This window comes from Ochotona princeps, chromosome 6 (assembly GCF_030435755.1).
Source record: "Ochotona princeps isolate mOchPri1 chromosome 6, mOchPri1.hap1, whole genome shotgun sequence".
NCBI classification, from domain to species: Eukaryota; Metazoa; Chordata; class Mammalia; order Lagomorpha; family Ochotonidae; genus Ochotona; species Ochotona princeps.
In genome coordinates, this window is record NC_080837.1 from 47,838,920 (window position 1) to 47,854,428 (window position 15,509).

At 56.6% G+C, this 15,509-nt stretch overlaps 2 protein-coding genes across 7 annotated transcripts; both read left to right on the top strand.

Moving 5' to 3' along the window:
- The first annotated feature begins 428 nt into the window (after positions 1-428).
- Positions 429-7,504, top strand: IRF9 (interferon regulatory factor 9). 5 transcript variants are annotated; one of them, XM_058666250.1, is made up of 12 exons: positions 429-593; positions 1,646-1,826; positions 2,147-2,333; positions 2,892-3,022; positions 3,092-3,188; positions 3,277-3,345; positions 4,400-4,530; positions 4,600-4,696; positions 4,785-4,856; positions 5,741-6,082; positions 6,831-6,946; positions 7,068-7,504. In XM_058666250.1, exons 2-12 carry the CDS (start codon positions 1,647-1,649, stop codon positions 7,167-7,169), a joined length of 1,524 nt encoding a protein of 507 aa, XP_058522233.1. In that variant the 5' UTR covers positions 429-593; position 1,646; the 3' UTR covers positions 7,170-7,504. The 5 variants fall into 5 exon arrangements, with proteins under 5 accessions (XP_058522233.1, XP_058522235.1, XP_058522234.1 ...); XM_058666252.1 differs by having other exon boundaries at positions 432-593; positions 4,621-4,696; XM_058666251.1 differs by having other exon boundaries at positions 436-593; positions 3,113-3,188.
- A 2,579-nt stretch (positions 7,505-10,083) lies between these two features.
- REC8 (REC8 meiotic recombination protein) lies at positions 10,084-15,495 on the top strand. 2 transcript variants are annotated; one of them, XM_058666258.1, is made up of 20 exons: positions 10,084-10,531; positions 10,630-10,787; positions 10,878-10,946; positions 11,058-11,200; positions 11,307-11,382; positions 11,468-11,588; positions 12,267-12,351; positions 12,822-12,883; positions 13,003-13,126; positions 13,206-13,278; positions 13,373-13,470; positions 13,591-13,640; positions 13,867-14,013; positions 14,202-14,268; positions 14,365-14,501; positions 14,617-14,665; positions 14,785-14,851; positions 14,948-15,079; positions 15,160-15,266; positions 15,350-15,495. In XM_058666258.1, exons 2-20 carry the CDS (start codon positions 10,732-10,734, stop codon positions 15,439-15,441), a joined length of 1,755 nt encoding a protein of 584 aa, XP_058522241.1. In that variant the 5' UTR covers positions 10,084-10,531; positions 10,630-10,731; the 3' UTR covers positions 15,442-15,495. The 2 variants fall into 2 exon arrangements, with proteins under 2 accessions (XP_058522241.1, XP_058522240.1); XM_058666257.1 differs by having other exon boundaries at positions 10,085-10,505.
- Positions 15,496-15,509: the final 14 nt, after the last annotated feature.

Here is a 15,509-nt window from a genome sequence, read left to right on the forward strand (position 1 = left end):
CTCCCTTTACAGACTGTCTCTTGACCCACCCTGGACTCGGGGCCAGGAAGGAACTGACACCATGGATGAGCAAGGGGAGCCCTTCCCAGCCAGCCACCTGGCCGCCCTCTGTCCCTCCCTCCCTTTCTCCCTCCTTGCCTTCCTCCCTTCCCCTTGTTGGAATTTGGTCATTGATGTAAGCTAACGTGTACCAAGCGGGCCCTGTGGGGAACCGACGTGCTCAGATGTACACAGAAATTCAGAGACCCCGAAGCCAGACTCAGGGAACTTGGTGAAGGTGTACAGTGTTACACGGAGGTGCAGTATGCAGAGTATCAGGCAGGAAGGGGTTCCCCGTGGGAACTCAGGGCGGAGGGGCCCTCTAGCTGCCGTTCGCGGAATGACTGAGATGCTCAACGGCTACTGCTGCCCCCTGGTGGCGGCAGGTTGCCCTGCTACTCCGGGACCACGTGATTTCTGGGAAAAGGCTCTCCTCGGAAGAGAAGCGAAACTTAGGGTGGGGACTGTAGAAAGGGGCGGAGAGATCTCGTAGCCCAGCTGGGAGCAGAGTTGCAGCTTGGAGATCTTCGGGACAGCCTTGGACGGCAGATCAGGTAAGATCAGCCAAGCATGGGAGTCAGCCCGGGTTGTAGGGTGAGAAGGATCGGGTGAGATTGCAAGGGACAGTGTCTGGGAGCCCCTCTTACTAAACAAGGAGAGCCCGAAAACCTGTGTGAATCCAGAAGCCAGAGGTGTGGCCTGGGAGTGAGAAACTACAAATGGCCACTGTGCAGCCACCACCAAGGGCAAGTGTCCTAGGCCCTGGGCAGAACTGGTAAGAGCCTGCTCTGAAACTGTCCTGGAGGAAGGACCCTGGGCCAGCCTCAGCTGGCCTTGTTTGTTTTCTTTCTTTGTGGCCCTGCCCACTTCTGTGGTTCCACCCCATCCTCCCCACCCCCACCCCTTCACACCCCCACCTACCTACCCCTGAGGCAACTACAGACCAGCGGTGGGGATGCATGTAAGGGTGGTTGGTGAATATACTTGAGACTGGATAGAGCACCTTACCAGAAACAAAACACCAAAGCACAGGCAGGGATTTGGCACAGTGGGTTAAGACACCGCTTAGGACAATGCCTGCCTCTTCCTGTCCAATAGCCTGGGTTCTAGCCCTGACTCTGCTCGGGGCTAAAGCATCTTGCTGATGAACATCCTGGGCGGCAGCAAGTGATCGCTCGACTAGCTAGGTCCCTACCGCCCCTGTGGAAGGCAGATTGAGCTCTGGTCTCCTGGCTTGAGCCTGGCCCGAGCCTGGCCCAGCCTCGACAAGTGTGGGCATTGGAGGAATGAAGTGGCAGGTGGGAGCATTTTCTCTTTGTGTCTCTTCTGCCTTTCAAGCAAAATTTTAATTTTAAGAAAGAGACAAAGGAACTTCTCAAACTGGATGTTCTCCCCCAAATTTTGAACCAATTCCTAAGGTTTCCGCTCACATGTCACAACCAGAAGGGTAGGTTTTTGGTAACTTCTAATGATGGCAGAAATGAAAGAACTCTGCCAGAGCCTACAGAAGGTGAGGGGGGCTTCTGGGGACAGTGACCAGAGTCTCAGCAGATGTGTCCCCTCAAATGGTCAATTCTGACAATGCCTCCCTGTCTCATCCCCCCAGGATGACTCTGGGCAAGGCGCGAAGTACCCGGAAGCTACGGACTTGGGTGATAGAGCAAGTAGAGAGTGGGAAGTTCCCAGGTGTGTGCTGGGATGATGCGGCCAAGACCATGTTCCGGATTCCCTGGAAGCATGCAGGCAAGCAGGACTTCCGAGAGGACCAGGATGCCGCCTTCTTCAAGGTGAGTGTCAGGGAGCACCCCTGCCTCCTGGGCAAGGGCTGAAAACACCCCCCCAACACACACCACACACTGGTGGCACACTTACCCCATGCTGTCAGCGTCTGCCTGGGTTGCAGATCTGAGGGCATGCTGGAGAACAGCCAGGTCGCATGCTGAGTTCCCATTCAGATGGCAAAGCTGCCAAGATTACGGGTAGCCCAAGCAGCTCTGAGCTGAGGGTGGGCGCCAGGAACTCAGGCCACAAGCCTGGGAAGCCAGCCCTGAGGGAGGCGTGGCCAGGGTCAGTGGCATCCTATTTCCTCTGCCGTTGGTTTCCCTAGGCCTGGGCCATCTATAAAGGCAAGTACAGAGAAGGCGACCCCAGCGGCCCTGCTGCGTGGAAGACCCGCCTGCGCTGCGCCCTCAACAAGAGCTCTGAATTTGAGGAGGTTCCGGAGAACGGCCGGATGGACGTGGCTGAGCCCTACAAGGTATACCGGCTGCTGCCACCAGGAACCCCCTCTGCTGGTGAGTGTGCCCTTGCCCACCATGCCCAGAAGCAGCACATGGCAGGGGTGGTGGGAGTAGGGCACGGCAGGCCTCCCAACAGGCGTTGTCCTTAGGAAGCTGCTGTCAGGTCCCCCTTTCCATCCTGTCTAATCTCCCACTGCTTCCACTGCCTGCCAAGGCCACTTTTTTTTTTTTTTTGACTTATTTCTATTTGAAAAGCAGAGTTACATAAAGATACAGGGAGAGACAGAGAAAAAGAGATGTTCCATCTGCTGGTTCACTCCCCAAATGGTTTCAACAGCCAAAGCTAGACTGATCCAAAGGCAAGAGCCAGGAGCTTCTTCTGGGTTTCCAATGAGAGCTCAGGGGCCCAAGCATCTGAGCCATCCTCTGTTGCTTTCCCAGTCACATTAGCAGAGAGCTGGATGGAAAGTGCAACAGCCAGGACTTGAGCTGCACCTGTGTGGGATGCCAATACCGCATGTGGCATTTTTACCCACTGTGCTGCAGCACCCGTGCCCCTTGTCATCTTTGCTTCCTGAACGCTTGATTTTTCTCTTCCTGTCAATTCCACAGCCAAGCCAGAGACCCGGAAGTCACCTTCAAAGCGACATCACAGTTCTGTGTCCTTTGTGAAAGAGGAAGATGAGGGTCCCACAAGGAAGTGCACCTTCAGTCCTGCCTCACACCAGGGCTCCTTGGATGATGTGAGAACTGGCAGCAAACTGGGTGGGCATGAGAGCAGGACAGTGCCTGGGAGGGCCGGGAGAGGTCAGTGCTGGACACTGTGTGTGCAGGAGGAGACGGGGAACTCCGCGGGATCAAGCCACTCCAACACTGGGAGCAGCAGCAACAGCCCAGAGCCACAGGAAGGTACCACGTCCCTGCTTCTCGTGTGTCCACTGGCCCACAGGTTCCCCAGTCCCATTCCAGGTGACTGGTGGCTTTGCCTGCCTTCCAGGTGTGGACGTAACTGCAGCTGAAGTCCAAGAGGATTGGAGGACCTTAGAGCTTCTCCCTCTAAACCCAGGTACTTGTCATTTCATTTAAAGATTTTTTTTAAAAAAATATTTATTTTTATTGGAAAGTCAGATATACAGAGAGAAGGAGAGACAGAGAAATATCTTCCGTCTGATGATTCACTCCCCAAGTGAGCACAACAGTCAGTGCTGTGCCTATCCAAAGCCGGGAGCCAGGAGCTCTTCCGGGTCTCCCACGCGGTTGCAGGGTCCCAAGACTTTGGGCCATCCTCGACTACTTTCCCAGGCCACAGGCAGGGAGCTGGATGGGAAGCAGTGCTGCCGGGATTAGAGCCGGCGCTCATATGGGAACCTGGTGCGTGCAAGGCAAGGAGCTTAACCACTACACCATCACGTCAGGCCCTGAAAATAAATCTTTAGGGCCTGGCATGATAGCGTAGTGGCTAAAATCCTCACCTTGCACACACCGGGATCCCATATGGGCGACAATTCTAATCCCAGTGGCCCTGTTTTCCATCTAGCTCCCTGTTTGTGGCCTGGGAAAGCAGTCGAGGACGGCCCAATGCTTTGGGACCCTGCATCCACTTGGGAGACCTGAAAGAGGCTCCTGGCTTCAGATTGGCTCAGTTCCAGCTGTTGTGGCCTCTTGGGGAGTGAATCATCTGACGGAAGATCTTCCTCTCTGTCTTTCCTCTCTGTGTATCCGCCTTTCCAATAAAAATAAATAAATCTTTTTTAAAAAATTATTTTCATTGAACAGTTAGATTTACAAAGAGGAGAGAGAGATCCTCCATCTGCTGGTTCATTCCCCAAATGGTTACAACAGCCAAAACAGGGCAGGTCTGGTCTAAAACAAGGAGCCAGGAGCTTCTGGGTTTCCAATGAGGGGTCAGGGGTCCAAGTGTTTGGACTACCCTCTGTTGCTTTCCCAGTCACATTAGCAGAGAGCTGGATGGAAAGTGCAACAGCCAGGACTTGAACTGGCACCTGTGTGGGATGCCAATACCGCATGTGGCACTTTTACCCACTGTGCTGCAGCACCTGTGCCCCTTGTCATCTTTGCTTCCTGAACGCTTGATTTTTCTCTTCCTGTCAATTCCACAGCCCAGCCAGAGATCCAGGAATTGCCATGTAATCAACATCTCAATTTTATGTTATTTGTGAAAGAGGAAGATGAGGATCCCATGAGGAAGTGCATCCCAAGCCCCACCTCGTGCCAGGGCTCCCTGGATGATGTGAGAACTGGCAGCAAACTGGGTGGGCATGAGAGCAGGACAGTGCCTGGGAGGGCCGGGAGAGGTCAGTGCTGGACACTGTGTGTGCAGGAGGAGACGGGGAACTCCGTGGGATCAAGCCACTCCAACACTGGGAGCAGAAGCAACAGCCCAGAGCCACAGGAAGGTACCACGTCCCTGCTTCTCGTGTGTCCACTGGCCCACAGGTTCCCCAGTCCCATTCCAGGTGACTGGTGGCTTTGCCTGCCTTCCAGGTGTGGACGTAACTGCAGCTGAAGTCCAAGAGGATTGGGGGGTCTTGGATTTTCTGCGCCCTTCAGACCTAGGTACTTGTCATTTTCCTTGTTTTTTTTTTTTTTTTAAGTTTTATTTTTATTGGAAAGTCAGATTTACAGAGAGGAGAGACAGAGATATCTTCATATCTTCTCTTCCCTGCACTCCCCAAATGGCCACAGTCTCCAGAGCTGGGTTGGGCCAGGAACCAGGAGCTTCTGGGTCTCCCACGAGAGTGCAGGTGCCATTCTCTGCTGCTGTCCCAGCCCATTAATAAAGCTGGTTTGAAAGTGGACCAGCCAGGACTTGAACTAGAGGTCATGTGGGATGCCAACACTGCAGGTGGAGGCTTACTCTGTTATGCCAGACCCACTTGACATTTCTGGCTTTCTCACTGTTCTGGTGTCTTCTTCCTCTCCCCAGGCAGGCATTGTCTGGTTGGTAGGTTCAGCAAACCAGACCTGCTTTCCCTTAGGCAGAGACACTAGTGTCCAAGGCAGTGAGAACTCCCTGTGGCTGGCCAGACTCCCCAAAGCTTGCTCCTCACAGCCACAGTTGCCTGAGGAGGCATACGGAGAGTTGAGTTTCCCTGAGGCAGACAGAGTGCCAGCATCTCAGAGCCACCTTGTGAACAGCAGGGCCTCACGGTGTGCATAGGCCTTCAGCTCTGAGTGGCAGGAACCTCACCAGGAAACCCCCTCTTGGTGGATGAGGAGAGGCTGCCAGCCCCACTCCAGGGCCTGCCATGTGTGCCCTGTCCCTCGCTGGGTTTCCTGTTGAGGTTTGTTTCCTCATTAGCAAAATGAGAGCCTTGGACTTGCGAGTAGCTCCACTTCCTTTCCCTCAAGCCTCATGCCAAACAGCTGCGCCCGCCTCCATGCCCCCCCACTGCTCCCCACCCCTGGCACCAGGCATAGCTGGCCTCTTCTGTCCCCAGACTACTCGCTGCTGCTCACCTTCATCTATGGCGGACGTGTGGTGGGGGAAGCCCAGGTGCACAGCCTGGACTGCCGTCTCGTGGCCGAGCCCCTGGGCTCCGACAGAAACATAGAGCAGGTGGTGTTCCCAAAGCCGGACCCGCTGGAGCCTGCCCAACGCCTGCTGAGCAAGCTGGACCGAGGCCTCCTGGTGGCCAGCAACTCGCGGGGTCTCTTTGCTCAGCAGCTCTGCTCCCTCCACATCTCCTTGCACACACCTCACGCGCTACCTGGGCCAACCCCGCATCTGTTGCCCAACAATAAGTGTGTGGAGCTCTTCAGGACCACCTACTTCTGCAGAGGTGAGGCTGCTCCTAACAGGCCCCTGAGCTCCCCCCGACCCCCTCAGGAGGCCCTGGACTTACTTGCTTGGCACCACTGTGCCTGTTGGTGCATATCCCTGAGGCCATCTGCTCAGCCCTGGCTGAGGCTGTGGAAAGGGTGATGCTGGCACAGGAACATCACAGCTTGGGGAATGGCATCATGTTTGAGTGTACGCTATGCATGTAGAAATGTGGGTCCTGGGTACCCAAAGGCCTCCTCCCATGTCCACACTCGCCCACAGAAATATCTGCGTATCTGCCACACCCAGGACCCAGGTCTGCCCTATCTCTACTGCATTCCAGGCATCCCTGAAGCCTGTCTCTACCTCCCATCCACTCTGGGAATTCCAGGTGCAACCCCCACTCAATCGGAACCTGCTCTTTGGGGTGGAACTCCAGAATACAGCGGAGTCAGAGCATGGCTCTCCCCAGGGACACAGGTGCCATGAGCAGGTGACAAGCTGGGGCGCATCTGTGCCAGCAGCCAAGGGCTACTGCCTGCGAGGGCTTGGAGCTCTGCCTGTGGAGAGACTGCTGCGTATAAACACCTTTGCGAGGCAGTGGCCCCCTGTCCTACAGATGAAGATCAGCTGTCCCCAACCTCTGTCCTGAGCCTGCAGTTCTGGCCAGAAGACCCCTGCGGCCCTGCTCCCACTTCTGTTCCCTCCTGCCTGTGTTTCTGGCTCTTCTCTCTTCTTTCCTACAACCCTTGATCTTTTGCTTTCAGACTTGGCCAGGTACCTCCAGGGCCTGGGCCCCCCACCCAAGTTCCAGGTGACATTGAATTTCTGGGAAGAGAGCACTGGTTCCACCCATAGCCCACAGAGCCTCATCACAGTGCAGGTGAGCCCAGAGCATGGATGGTACCCCAGAAGGTGAAGTGGGCCGGGGTAGGAACCCCCTCTGTGGCGCGGGGGCCACACTGCATTCCCTGAAGCCTCTCTGCCCATGTCTTCTGGTGCAGATGGAGCAGGCCTTCGCCCGGCACTTGCTGGAAACCCCAGAGGAACAGGCGGCCATTCTGTCCTTGCTGCATGGGAACCCAGACTCCACCCATCTCCCTTGAAGCAGTCCCGTTGTCCCCACTGTTGGGTGGTGCCTCCCTTTGTGGCCCTTCTCAGAGGTTGTCTGTGCTAGTTATGCCCTCGAATTCCTCACACAGCTTGGCCCATGGAGAGCTCAAGGATAAGTTCTGCTTCATTTTATCTTTTCAAAAATGTTGAGATACACCCTCTTATCTCTAAGGGACTGGGACATTCCAAAGTGGTGTGAACTCAGGGCACCTGTCCTCCTTCCCTCAATCCCCATACTCTAACGCCAAGCACTTTATATTTGTATATTTTCCTCCTATGTCTAATCTAAAGATTTAAAATAAAATCTTAGAAACAAAAGCAGACAAAATAAATAAATAAATACAATCTTATGGAAAGAAAACTCAATATCCGGTTTTCTGGGAGAAGAAGGTGGTGGGGCCCCAACTGGAGCGGAGGTGTGCATGGGTGGAGATGGAACTTCAGGAGCAGGGTACTGGAGTTCTGGTCCTGCTCACCTGTCTGGGCCCTCAGGATCCACCTGGGGTGCCGGGTTCTGGGTCCAGCTCTGAACATATAGGTGCCCTCATGGAAACCAGGATTAGGAAGAGGGCTGTGACATCCATCAAGAGGGGCACTGAGCCTGTACCAGGCACAGTGACCACCAGCCTCACTGGGGAACATCTGATTCCATAGTTCCTTGCTGAGGCCTGAAAGTGCCATTTGCTGTAGAGGCCAAGGGGCCTCCGTGGGCAGAGGTGCTGCCCCTCTTCTGCTTGTTCTTGCTGCCACATGGGGCCTGCCAGGCCCTGAGGCTCTTCCCCCTAGCACAACAAATGAAACAGCACTCCCCAGTCCAGCTGAACCCCACAAGACATTGTGGCCCAGACTAACAATGTCACCAACACCCTGTTCACCAAGACAGGAGGGCTCCTGGTCAGCTGATGCTCTTCCCCCGCCCCCCCCCCTGCCGCCTTTTTTTAAAGATTTATTTTGTATTGCTAGGTCAGATATACAGAGAAGAGGAGAGAAAGAGAGGAAGATCTTCCATCCAATGGTTCGCTCCCCAAGTGACTACAATAGCTGGAGCTGCACTGATCCGAAGCCATGAGCCAGGAACTTCCTCCAGGTCTCACATGCGAGTGCAGGATCCTGAGGCGTTGGGCCGTCCTCAACTGCTTTCCCAGGCCACAGGCAGGGAGCTGGATGGGAAACGGGGTCCATGTGGAATCCCAACACATGCAAAGCAAGGACTTTAGCTGCTAGGCCATGGCGCCAGGCCTCCCCCCACCCCTTTTTTAAGTGAAAAGTCAGAGGACAGACAGATATTCCTTCTGCTGGTTCACTCTCCAAATGGACACAATGGCCAGAGTTGAACCAATCCAAAGCCAAGAACTAGAAGTCTCTTGTGGGTCTCCCTCTCACATGGGTGTAGGGTTCCAAGACTTTGGGCCATCCTCTACTGCTCTCCAGGCCACAAGCAGGAAGCTGGATGGGAAATGAAGTAGCCAGGATGCGAACCAGCACCCATAGGGGACCCTAGCACTTGTATGGCAAGGATTTAGCCATTGAGCCATCGCATCGGGACCTGTTATTTACCCTTTTAATTTTTAGAAGTTTATTTTTTAATTTTTATTGGAAATGCAGAGAGCATTATTTGCTGGTTTACTCCCCAGATGGCTGCAGCAGCTGGGGCTGGGATGGGTGAAGCCAGGAGCCAGACATTCTAAGGGGGTTTTCCCACAGGTGACAGGAACTTGAGCCACCATCTGCTGCTCGAGTGCATTAGCAGGGAGCTGCGTTGTACGTAGACTAGCCAGGGCTTGAACCAGCAATCTGCTATGGAATGTGGGCATTGCCAGTGGTAGCTTAACTCGTTGCATCACAATGCTTACCCTCAGGAATCTTCCATCTGCTACTTCAATTCCCAAATGCCCACCATAGCCAAGGCTGGACCAAACAGACACCAGGAGCTCTGAGCTCTATCCAGGTCTTCCATGTGAATGGTGGGGACCCAAATAATTGAGCTGCACTCCAGGGTGTGCATAAACAAAAAAGCTGGATCTGAAATGGAGTAGCCAGGACTAAACCAGGCACTCTTCTGCAAAGTGTTGGCACCCCAAACAACTTAACTGCTGTGCCAAGTGCCCACGCCTCTTTGTTTCCCTTTTTGTCCCCAACTGAGCACTTGCAGTATTCAAACAGTTTGTAAGTATCATGGACAAACCGGATACAGCCAAGCACAGTGGGTTAGGGGTTGGGAAGATTTGGGTATTTGAAACAGTAGCTTTAGGGGTCTGGTGAGGTAGGTTATCAGCTAAAGTCCTCGCCTTGCATGCACTGGGATCCCATATGGGCACCGGTTCTAATCCCGGCAGCACTACTTCCCATCCAGCTCCCTGCCTGTGGCCTGGGAAAGCAGTTGAGGACGGCCCAATGCCTTGGGACCCTGCACTCGCATGTGAGACCTGGAGGAAGTTCCTGGCTCCTGGCTTTGGATTGGCTCAGCTCCAGCCATTGTGGCCACTTGGGGAGTGAACCAGCAGATGGAAGATCTTCCTCTGTTTCTCCCTTCTCTGTATATCTATCTGCCTTTCCAATAAAAATAAATGCATCTTTTTTTAAAAAAAAAAAGTAGGATTCCCAACCAGGCTGTCTAAGGAGCTGTAAGAGAAGCAATCCAGGAACAGGAGGAAGAGTAAGGGCTGCATCCAAAAAAGCTCAAATCTAGTTCAACCTGGAGAACTTTCACCTTGGCTACCCCAGCAGGATCAGGTTAGGAGGTGTGCTGACTGAGGCCCAACCTGCCTAGTCCTCAAGCCTGACACATGCCCTGCCCCTCCCCGCGACTTCAAGGCCACCTGCACCAGCCTTAGTGGCGCACCTAGCAGGACTTGGTGGAAAGTGGGGGCGGGGCAGGGTCTTGGCGCCCCAAGCGGTTGCCCCCGATGTGACCCCACCTCCCCTCCTACACTTGGGCCACTTTGTTAGACAGAGCTTGCTGTGCTCTCATTGGCGCGTGCAGAAGCGCCACCCCAGATCCCTTGTTACTAGAGGCGAGAACCAGAGCCCATTGGCTGTGACACCTCACAATGGCCCTGCGGGACGCAGGGTTCTTTCGATTGGTTCGATGCCTGTCTGGAGTGATCCTGTGGCCTCCTACCCAAACAGGCTACCTGGCGCCGCTAGGGGGCTGGGAGGGACGAGTGCTCCAACCGGACACCTGCTTCCCATTGGGCGTCTGGGCGCCGCCACCCCGCGGCGGGATCCAGTCCTGCAGAGGAGTGCGAACCCAGACAGTCGCACAGGACGCCTGCTCCCGCGGGACCTGCCCTGCGTCGTCGCCCCTGCAGCCTCTTCCCAGAGCTCCAGTAAGTTCAACAAACCTGCACACCGTGCAAGCTCCCTCGCGGCCCTCTGAGAAAGGGGCGTTTCTGTTGAACTGCCCCCTCCTCTAATCATTCTAACACCTTAGTTTTTGGGGTCCTCCTGCAGCGCCACCTTCCCGTGGCTGTTGGGAATCCCATACCTAAGGAAGTCCCACTGAAACCCCATCGGTCCGTGGAGTGAAGGAGCGAAGGGGAAGTCTGAGGGGTCATGTTCTATTATCCCAACGTGCTTCAGCGCCACACCGGCTGTTTTGCCACTATCTGGTGAGGACGGGCCTGCCGGGCACACTGGAGAGGGCTCCAGGGCTCCTGGTCTGACCAATGATCCCCGGTTCCTCCCCACCCCCCCTCCAGGCTGGCAGCGACGCGCGGGAGCCGACTGGTGAAGCGTGAATACCTGAGGGTGAACGTGGTGAAGACATGGTAAGGCTCCGGCCACAGGTGGGCAGGGCGGTAGAAGGGCAGGTGCAGCAGGGGTCAGGAGGGTGGGCAATCCTGGGCACAACAGTGGTCAAGGTACCCTGTTCCCTGCAGCGAGGAAATCCTCAACTATGTGCTGGTCCGAGTGCAGCCCCCGCACCCCAGCCTGCCACGGCCGCGCTTCTCCCTGTACCTGTCAGCACAGCTCCAGATTGGTGTGATCCGGGTCTACTTCCAACAATGCCAGTATCTTGTAGGTAAGACTGGGACCCCCTGACACATACCCACAGCCTGCCCTTGCAGCAGAGCCAGTGCCTGCCCCTCCAGGTTTGGCAGCTGCCACCTTGCCCTTCTTGCCCACAGAGGACATTCAACACATCTTGGAGCGCCTGCACCGCGCACAGCTGCAGATCCGCATCGACATGGCTGAGCTTGAGCTGTGAGCATCTCTGCCGGGCTGCAGTTGCCCCGCCTTCCTTGGCCTGGCTCAGCCTGGCTCCTTAGCAACCCTCATTCTCTCCCAGGCCCAGCCTGCTGCTCCCTAACCGCCTGAGCATGATGGAGACCCTGGAAGACGCCCCAGACCCTTTCTTTGGGATCATGTCTGTGGGCCCGAGTCTCCCCAGCCCTTACGATATCCCTCAGGTAGGGTTCATTGCCTTGGAACATCTCAGACAAGGGAGTGGACAATGCAGAAGGGGCTCCTGTCCTCGTGCTGGCAATACCCTGGGGTGAAGGGAGGGAGCTCCGCGTGGTGCAGGGGCACTGCTGTTGAAGCCTCCAGGAAGAATCCTGTGTGCTTGGCTACTCAAGGCCAACAGTTTTCTGACAGTTTTCTCCACTGGAGGCAGCTCCCAACTCCACTCATCCCACGACCCAGACCCTCACCATCTACACCTGGCCTAATGCCCCTGCCCGTGCTGCAGGCTGGGGCTCAGGAGTGGCTCTCTCAGCACAGCCCCAGTCCCCAAACACCAGTCTGGTCCCTACATACCTAAGATGTCCCATTTCTTAGCCCGCCATTCTCTGTGGCTCAAGCTCCTATAAATCCTATGGACACAAATGGAAGCCTTCATCTGCCACCTCCAACAGGGCCTAATGCCGTCAGGAACCCAGTACTTTCCCAGGGCCCTTGTTGGATCCTTTGTGTGAACTGTCACTGGGATCACCCATACACTTGTCTCCCTACCAGGCTGTATGCTCCCATGTTGTGTACACGTGGCTGGAGGCGGGTGGCAGTCTGATGGCATACAAGTGGGAGTCATGACACTTATCTGTGTGCCCTCTGTCTCTTGCTCTTAATCCTCTCCCCCCAATCCCAAGATTCGACACCTCTTAGAGGCTGCAAGCCCAGAGAGAGTCCCTGAGGTGGCCTCTCCTGAAGTCCCCAAGGAGCCCAGGAAGCCAGGTCAGCCAAGGGAACTTCCTCCTGGTGACAGGCATAGGAAGGCTAGGTGTCTGCTGCGGACTGTATGCAGTGTGTGAAGGTTGGGACTTGTGTCTGTGTTTGCACATGTGTGAAGGCAGGAGCCATGGTGGGGAGGAGCTGGATGTTTGCCGTGGCCCGTGAGTGTATGTGTGTGCACGCACATGTGTGAAAGTTGGGGCCTATGTGTATACATGTGTCTATGACAGATGGGGCCTGTGTGTGTGGGGGGGTGTCTGAGCACCACAACCTCTGTGTGTGAGAGACCTTGTCCATATCTCACAAGAGTCCTGTGAGGTCAGAACCCTTAGCCCCATTTTACAGTTGAGGAAACTAAGGCTCACAGTGCTGAGCACCCAGGGTTGCTTTGCTAAGTAACCAGCCTGAGCCAGATCAGAACCAGGTGGCCCTGAGGTCAGAGTACCCAGATCTTGACTGGATCTTGCTTACAGTGCTGCCCCCTGAGGTCATCACCCTGAAGGAAGCAGAGCCCATCCGTATGCTGCACATTGAGGTGAGGTCCAGCCCCCTCGCATTACCCTCACCAGCTGATCGCTGCCTCGCTGGGCCCTGCCCTGGGCCACTTTGACCAGGATGGCACCGAGCCACCCATCCTCCTTTTTCCATCAACAGGGCGAGCAGGACCTCCCAGAGCTCAGCCGCCGTGACTTGGACTTGCTCATTGCCGAAGAGGATGAGGCTGTCTTGTTGGAGGAGCGCCGGCTGGGCAAGCCCAGGGCCCGCCTGGAGCCTGATGGTCAGAGCCCCTGCCCGGGTGTTCTGGGAGCCAGACAGTATTCCCCTTCTGCCCCTGAGAGCCTATCTTCTCTCTACAGAGTTCAGGGAGGAGCCCCGGGCCCCAGAAGGGGACATGGCCGTGCCCCCACTTTCTCCTCCAGCTCCTGTGCAGTAAGGGCGGACCCCTGCGTGGGTTGGGGTGGGGGAGGCTCAGTACTGGGAAGAAGGGACAGTGTCCTCACCTCTCCTACTCATTCCCCCTCAGGGTAGAAGCAATGGAAGTGTCAGTTCCAGAACCAGCCCTGGCACCCGAGGAAGAGGCAGAGAAGCTGGCAGGCTGGGAGCCAGAGGCCCTGCTCACAGGTGGGTGACGGGGGCTGGGGGACTGCTCTGGGCCAACACAAGGGCCCAGTGCCCCTGCCCCAGAGGCTGTGAAGGCCAGGGGGCCTATAGAACACAGCCAGGGTCTTGGTGTCATTGCAGAGGTGACCCCATCGCCAGAACTGCGTCTGCCAGCACCACCCAGTCCCAAGGTGAGCACCACTCCTCCTAAGCACCCTCCTCCCCCAGAGCGGCCTCTCCAGGCCCAGCAACACCGCCAGTTCCTACAGGGCCTGTGGGGTGTGGCCTGTGCATCCCATCTGGCCCCTTGACATATAGGGCAGACTTACCCAAGCCTCAGGTACTTTGAGGGGCTGGGTGTGGTGCTGTCAGCAGCAGTGGATAGCCTGGTGTCGCCCTTCCTTTCCCACTCCACAGAAGAGGCGCCCAGGCCCACCATCTCCCACGAGCCCCCCTGCTCGTCGCCGTCGCCGCCGCCAGCTACTGTTCTGGGATGAGGAGACTCAGATCTCCAGGGAAAAATTCAAGGAGCAGCTGCAAACCACAGCACACTGCCGGGAGTGTGTGAGTGTGGCCCAGCCCCGCAGGGAGGGCGCAGGTGGGGAACTTAAGGCAAAGCCCTTATGTTCCCTGGAAAGCATAGATGTGGCTCTGCAGCTCTGCAATGCCCCATGCTCCTGGGCTCCAAGGGGCAAGAGGGTGGGTGGGGCACCGAGGAGTAGCTTCCTCCTAACAGGGCTACCACCCCACAGCCCATGGTGCAGCCTCCAGAGAGGACCCTCAGGAGCCCCACAGAGCTGCTCCAGACCCCGACATACCGTAAGAATGGCAGGCTGGATCCTGGGGGTCTTTGGGACCCAGACCCCTCTCTCTTGGTGTTCTTCTCACACCTCAAACCCTGTCCCCTCCCTGCAGCTGGCCTGCTTCCCCCAGAACTGCTGGCCTTCTGGACCCGCTGTGCCCAGACTCCTGCGAGAGCGCTCAGGCGGAGGGCGGCCCGGGAAGTGGCCGAGGAGGAAAGGAGCAGGGCTGAGGCCATCAGTGACATTGAGGTACGCTCCCCCCTCCCCCCGCTGCAGGCTGAGCACCCCAGCCCACAGTGCAGGCTTGCTGGCCTCAGACACCCATGAGGCCAGGAGCTGAGCTCCCCTCCCCTCCCCACCCCAGGTGCTGCGGGAAGCCCAGGAGCCCAGTGGGCCACTCATGCCGTCTTCAGGTAAGCTCCAAGGTTGCTGCGGTAGGCACTCCCTGCTCTCCTGCCGCAGCAGTTACAGCTCCATCAGAGCCAGGGGGAGGTTCTGAAAGAACACCTTGCTGTCCCCTAACCCCACCTAGAGCTCTCCCTGGAGCCTGTGGAGGAGGAAAAGTCGCGCACCATTCTCATCCCCCCGGAGGAGCGCTGGTAAGCAGCCTAGCTCTGTGGGTCCAGCCCACAGTGAGGCCAGTGGCTAGGGAGCCCCACCTTCCCTACTTCTTTCAATTCCCGTTGTCTCCCCAGGGCCTGGGCTGAGGCGGAGCAGCCAGAGCCTCCCATGTTGCCTGTGGTGCCAGAACTCCCCGAGGTGCCCATGGAGATGCCCTCAGAGGTGTCCCTGGAGATGGAGCCACTTTCCTTGGAGGCTGTGCGCAGGTGTGGGGGAGAGGGAGAGGGCTGGGCTGCATGGGCAGGGGTGTAGCTCAGGCCTGGCTGACCCTGCTGCGTCCCTGCAGGGCAGTGGCACTGGAGTTGCAGGCCAACCGGGAGCCTGACTTCAGCAGCCTGGTGTCCCCACTCAGTTCCCGCAAGAGGGCCGCGCAGGTCTTCTACCTGCTCCTGGGTGAGTGCTGGCCATGGGTGCATGGGCAGGCAGGGCGGCCTGTGTGGGGACCTGCTGACCGCCCTCTTCTCCCTTTCGCCTAGTGCTTGCAGCACAGAGGGTCCTGCGTGTGGAACAAGAGAAGCCATACGGGCGCCTCCTGATCCAGCCAGGGCCCCGCTTCTACCAAGGATAGGGCCCATTTGTAGAGTGCCAGGAAACCGGCTCTATTAAACCATATCCTGCCTCATTGGGCCTGTTGGT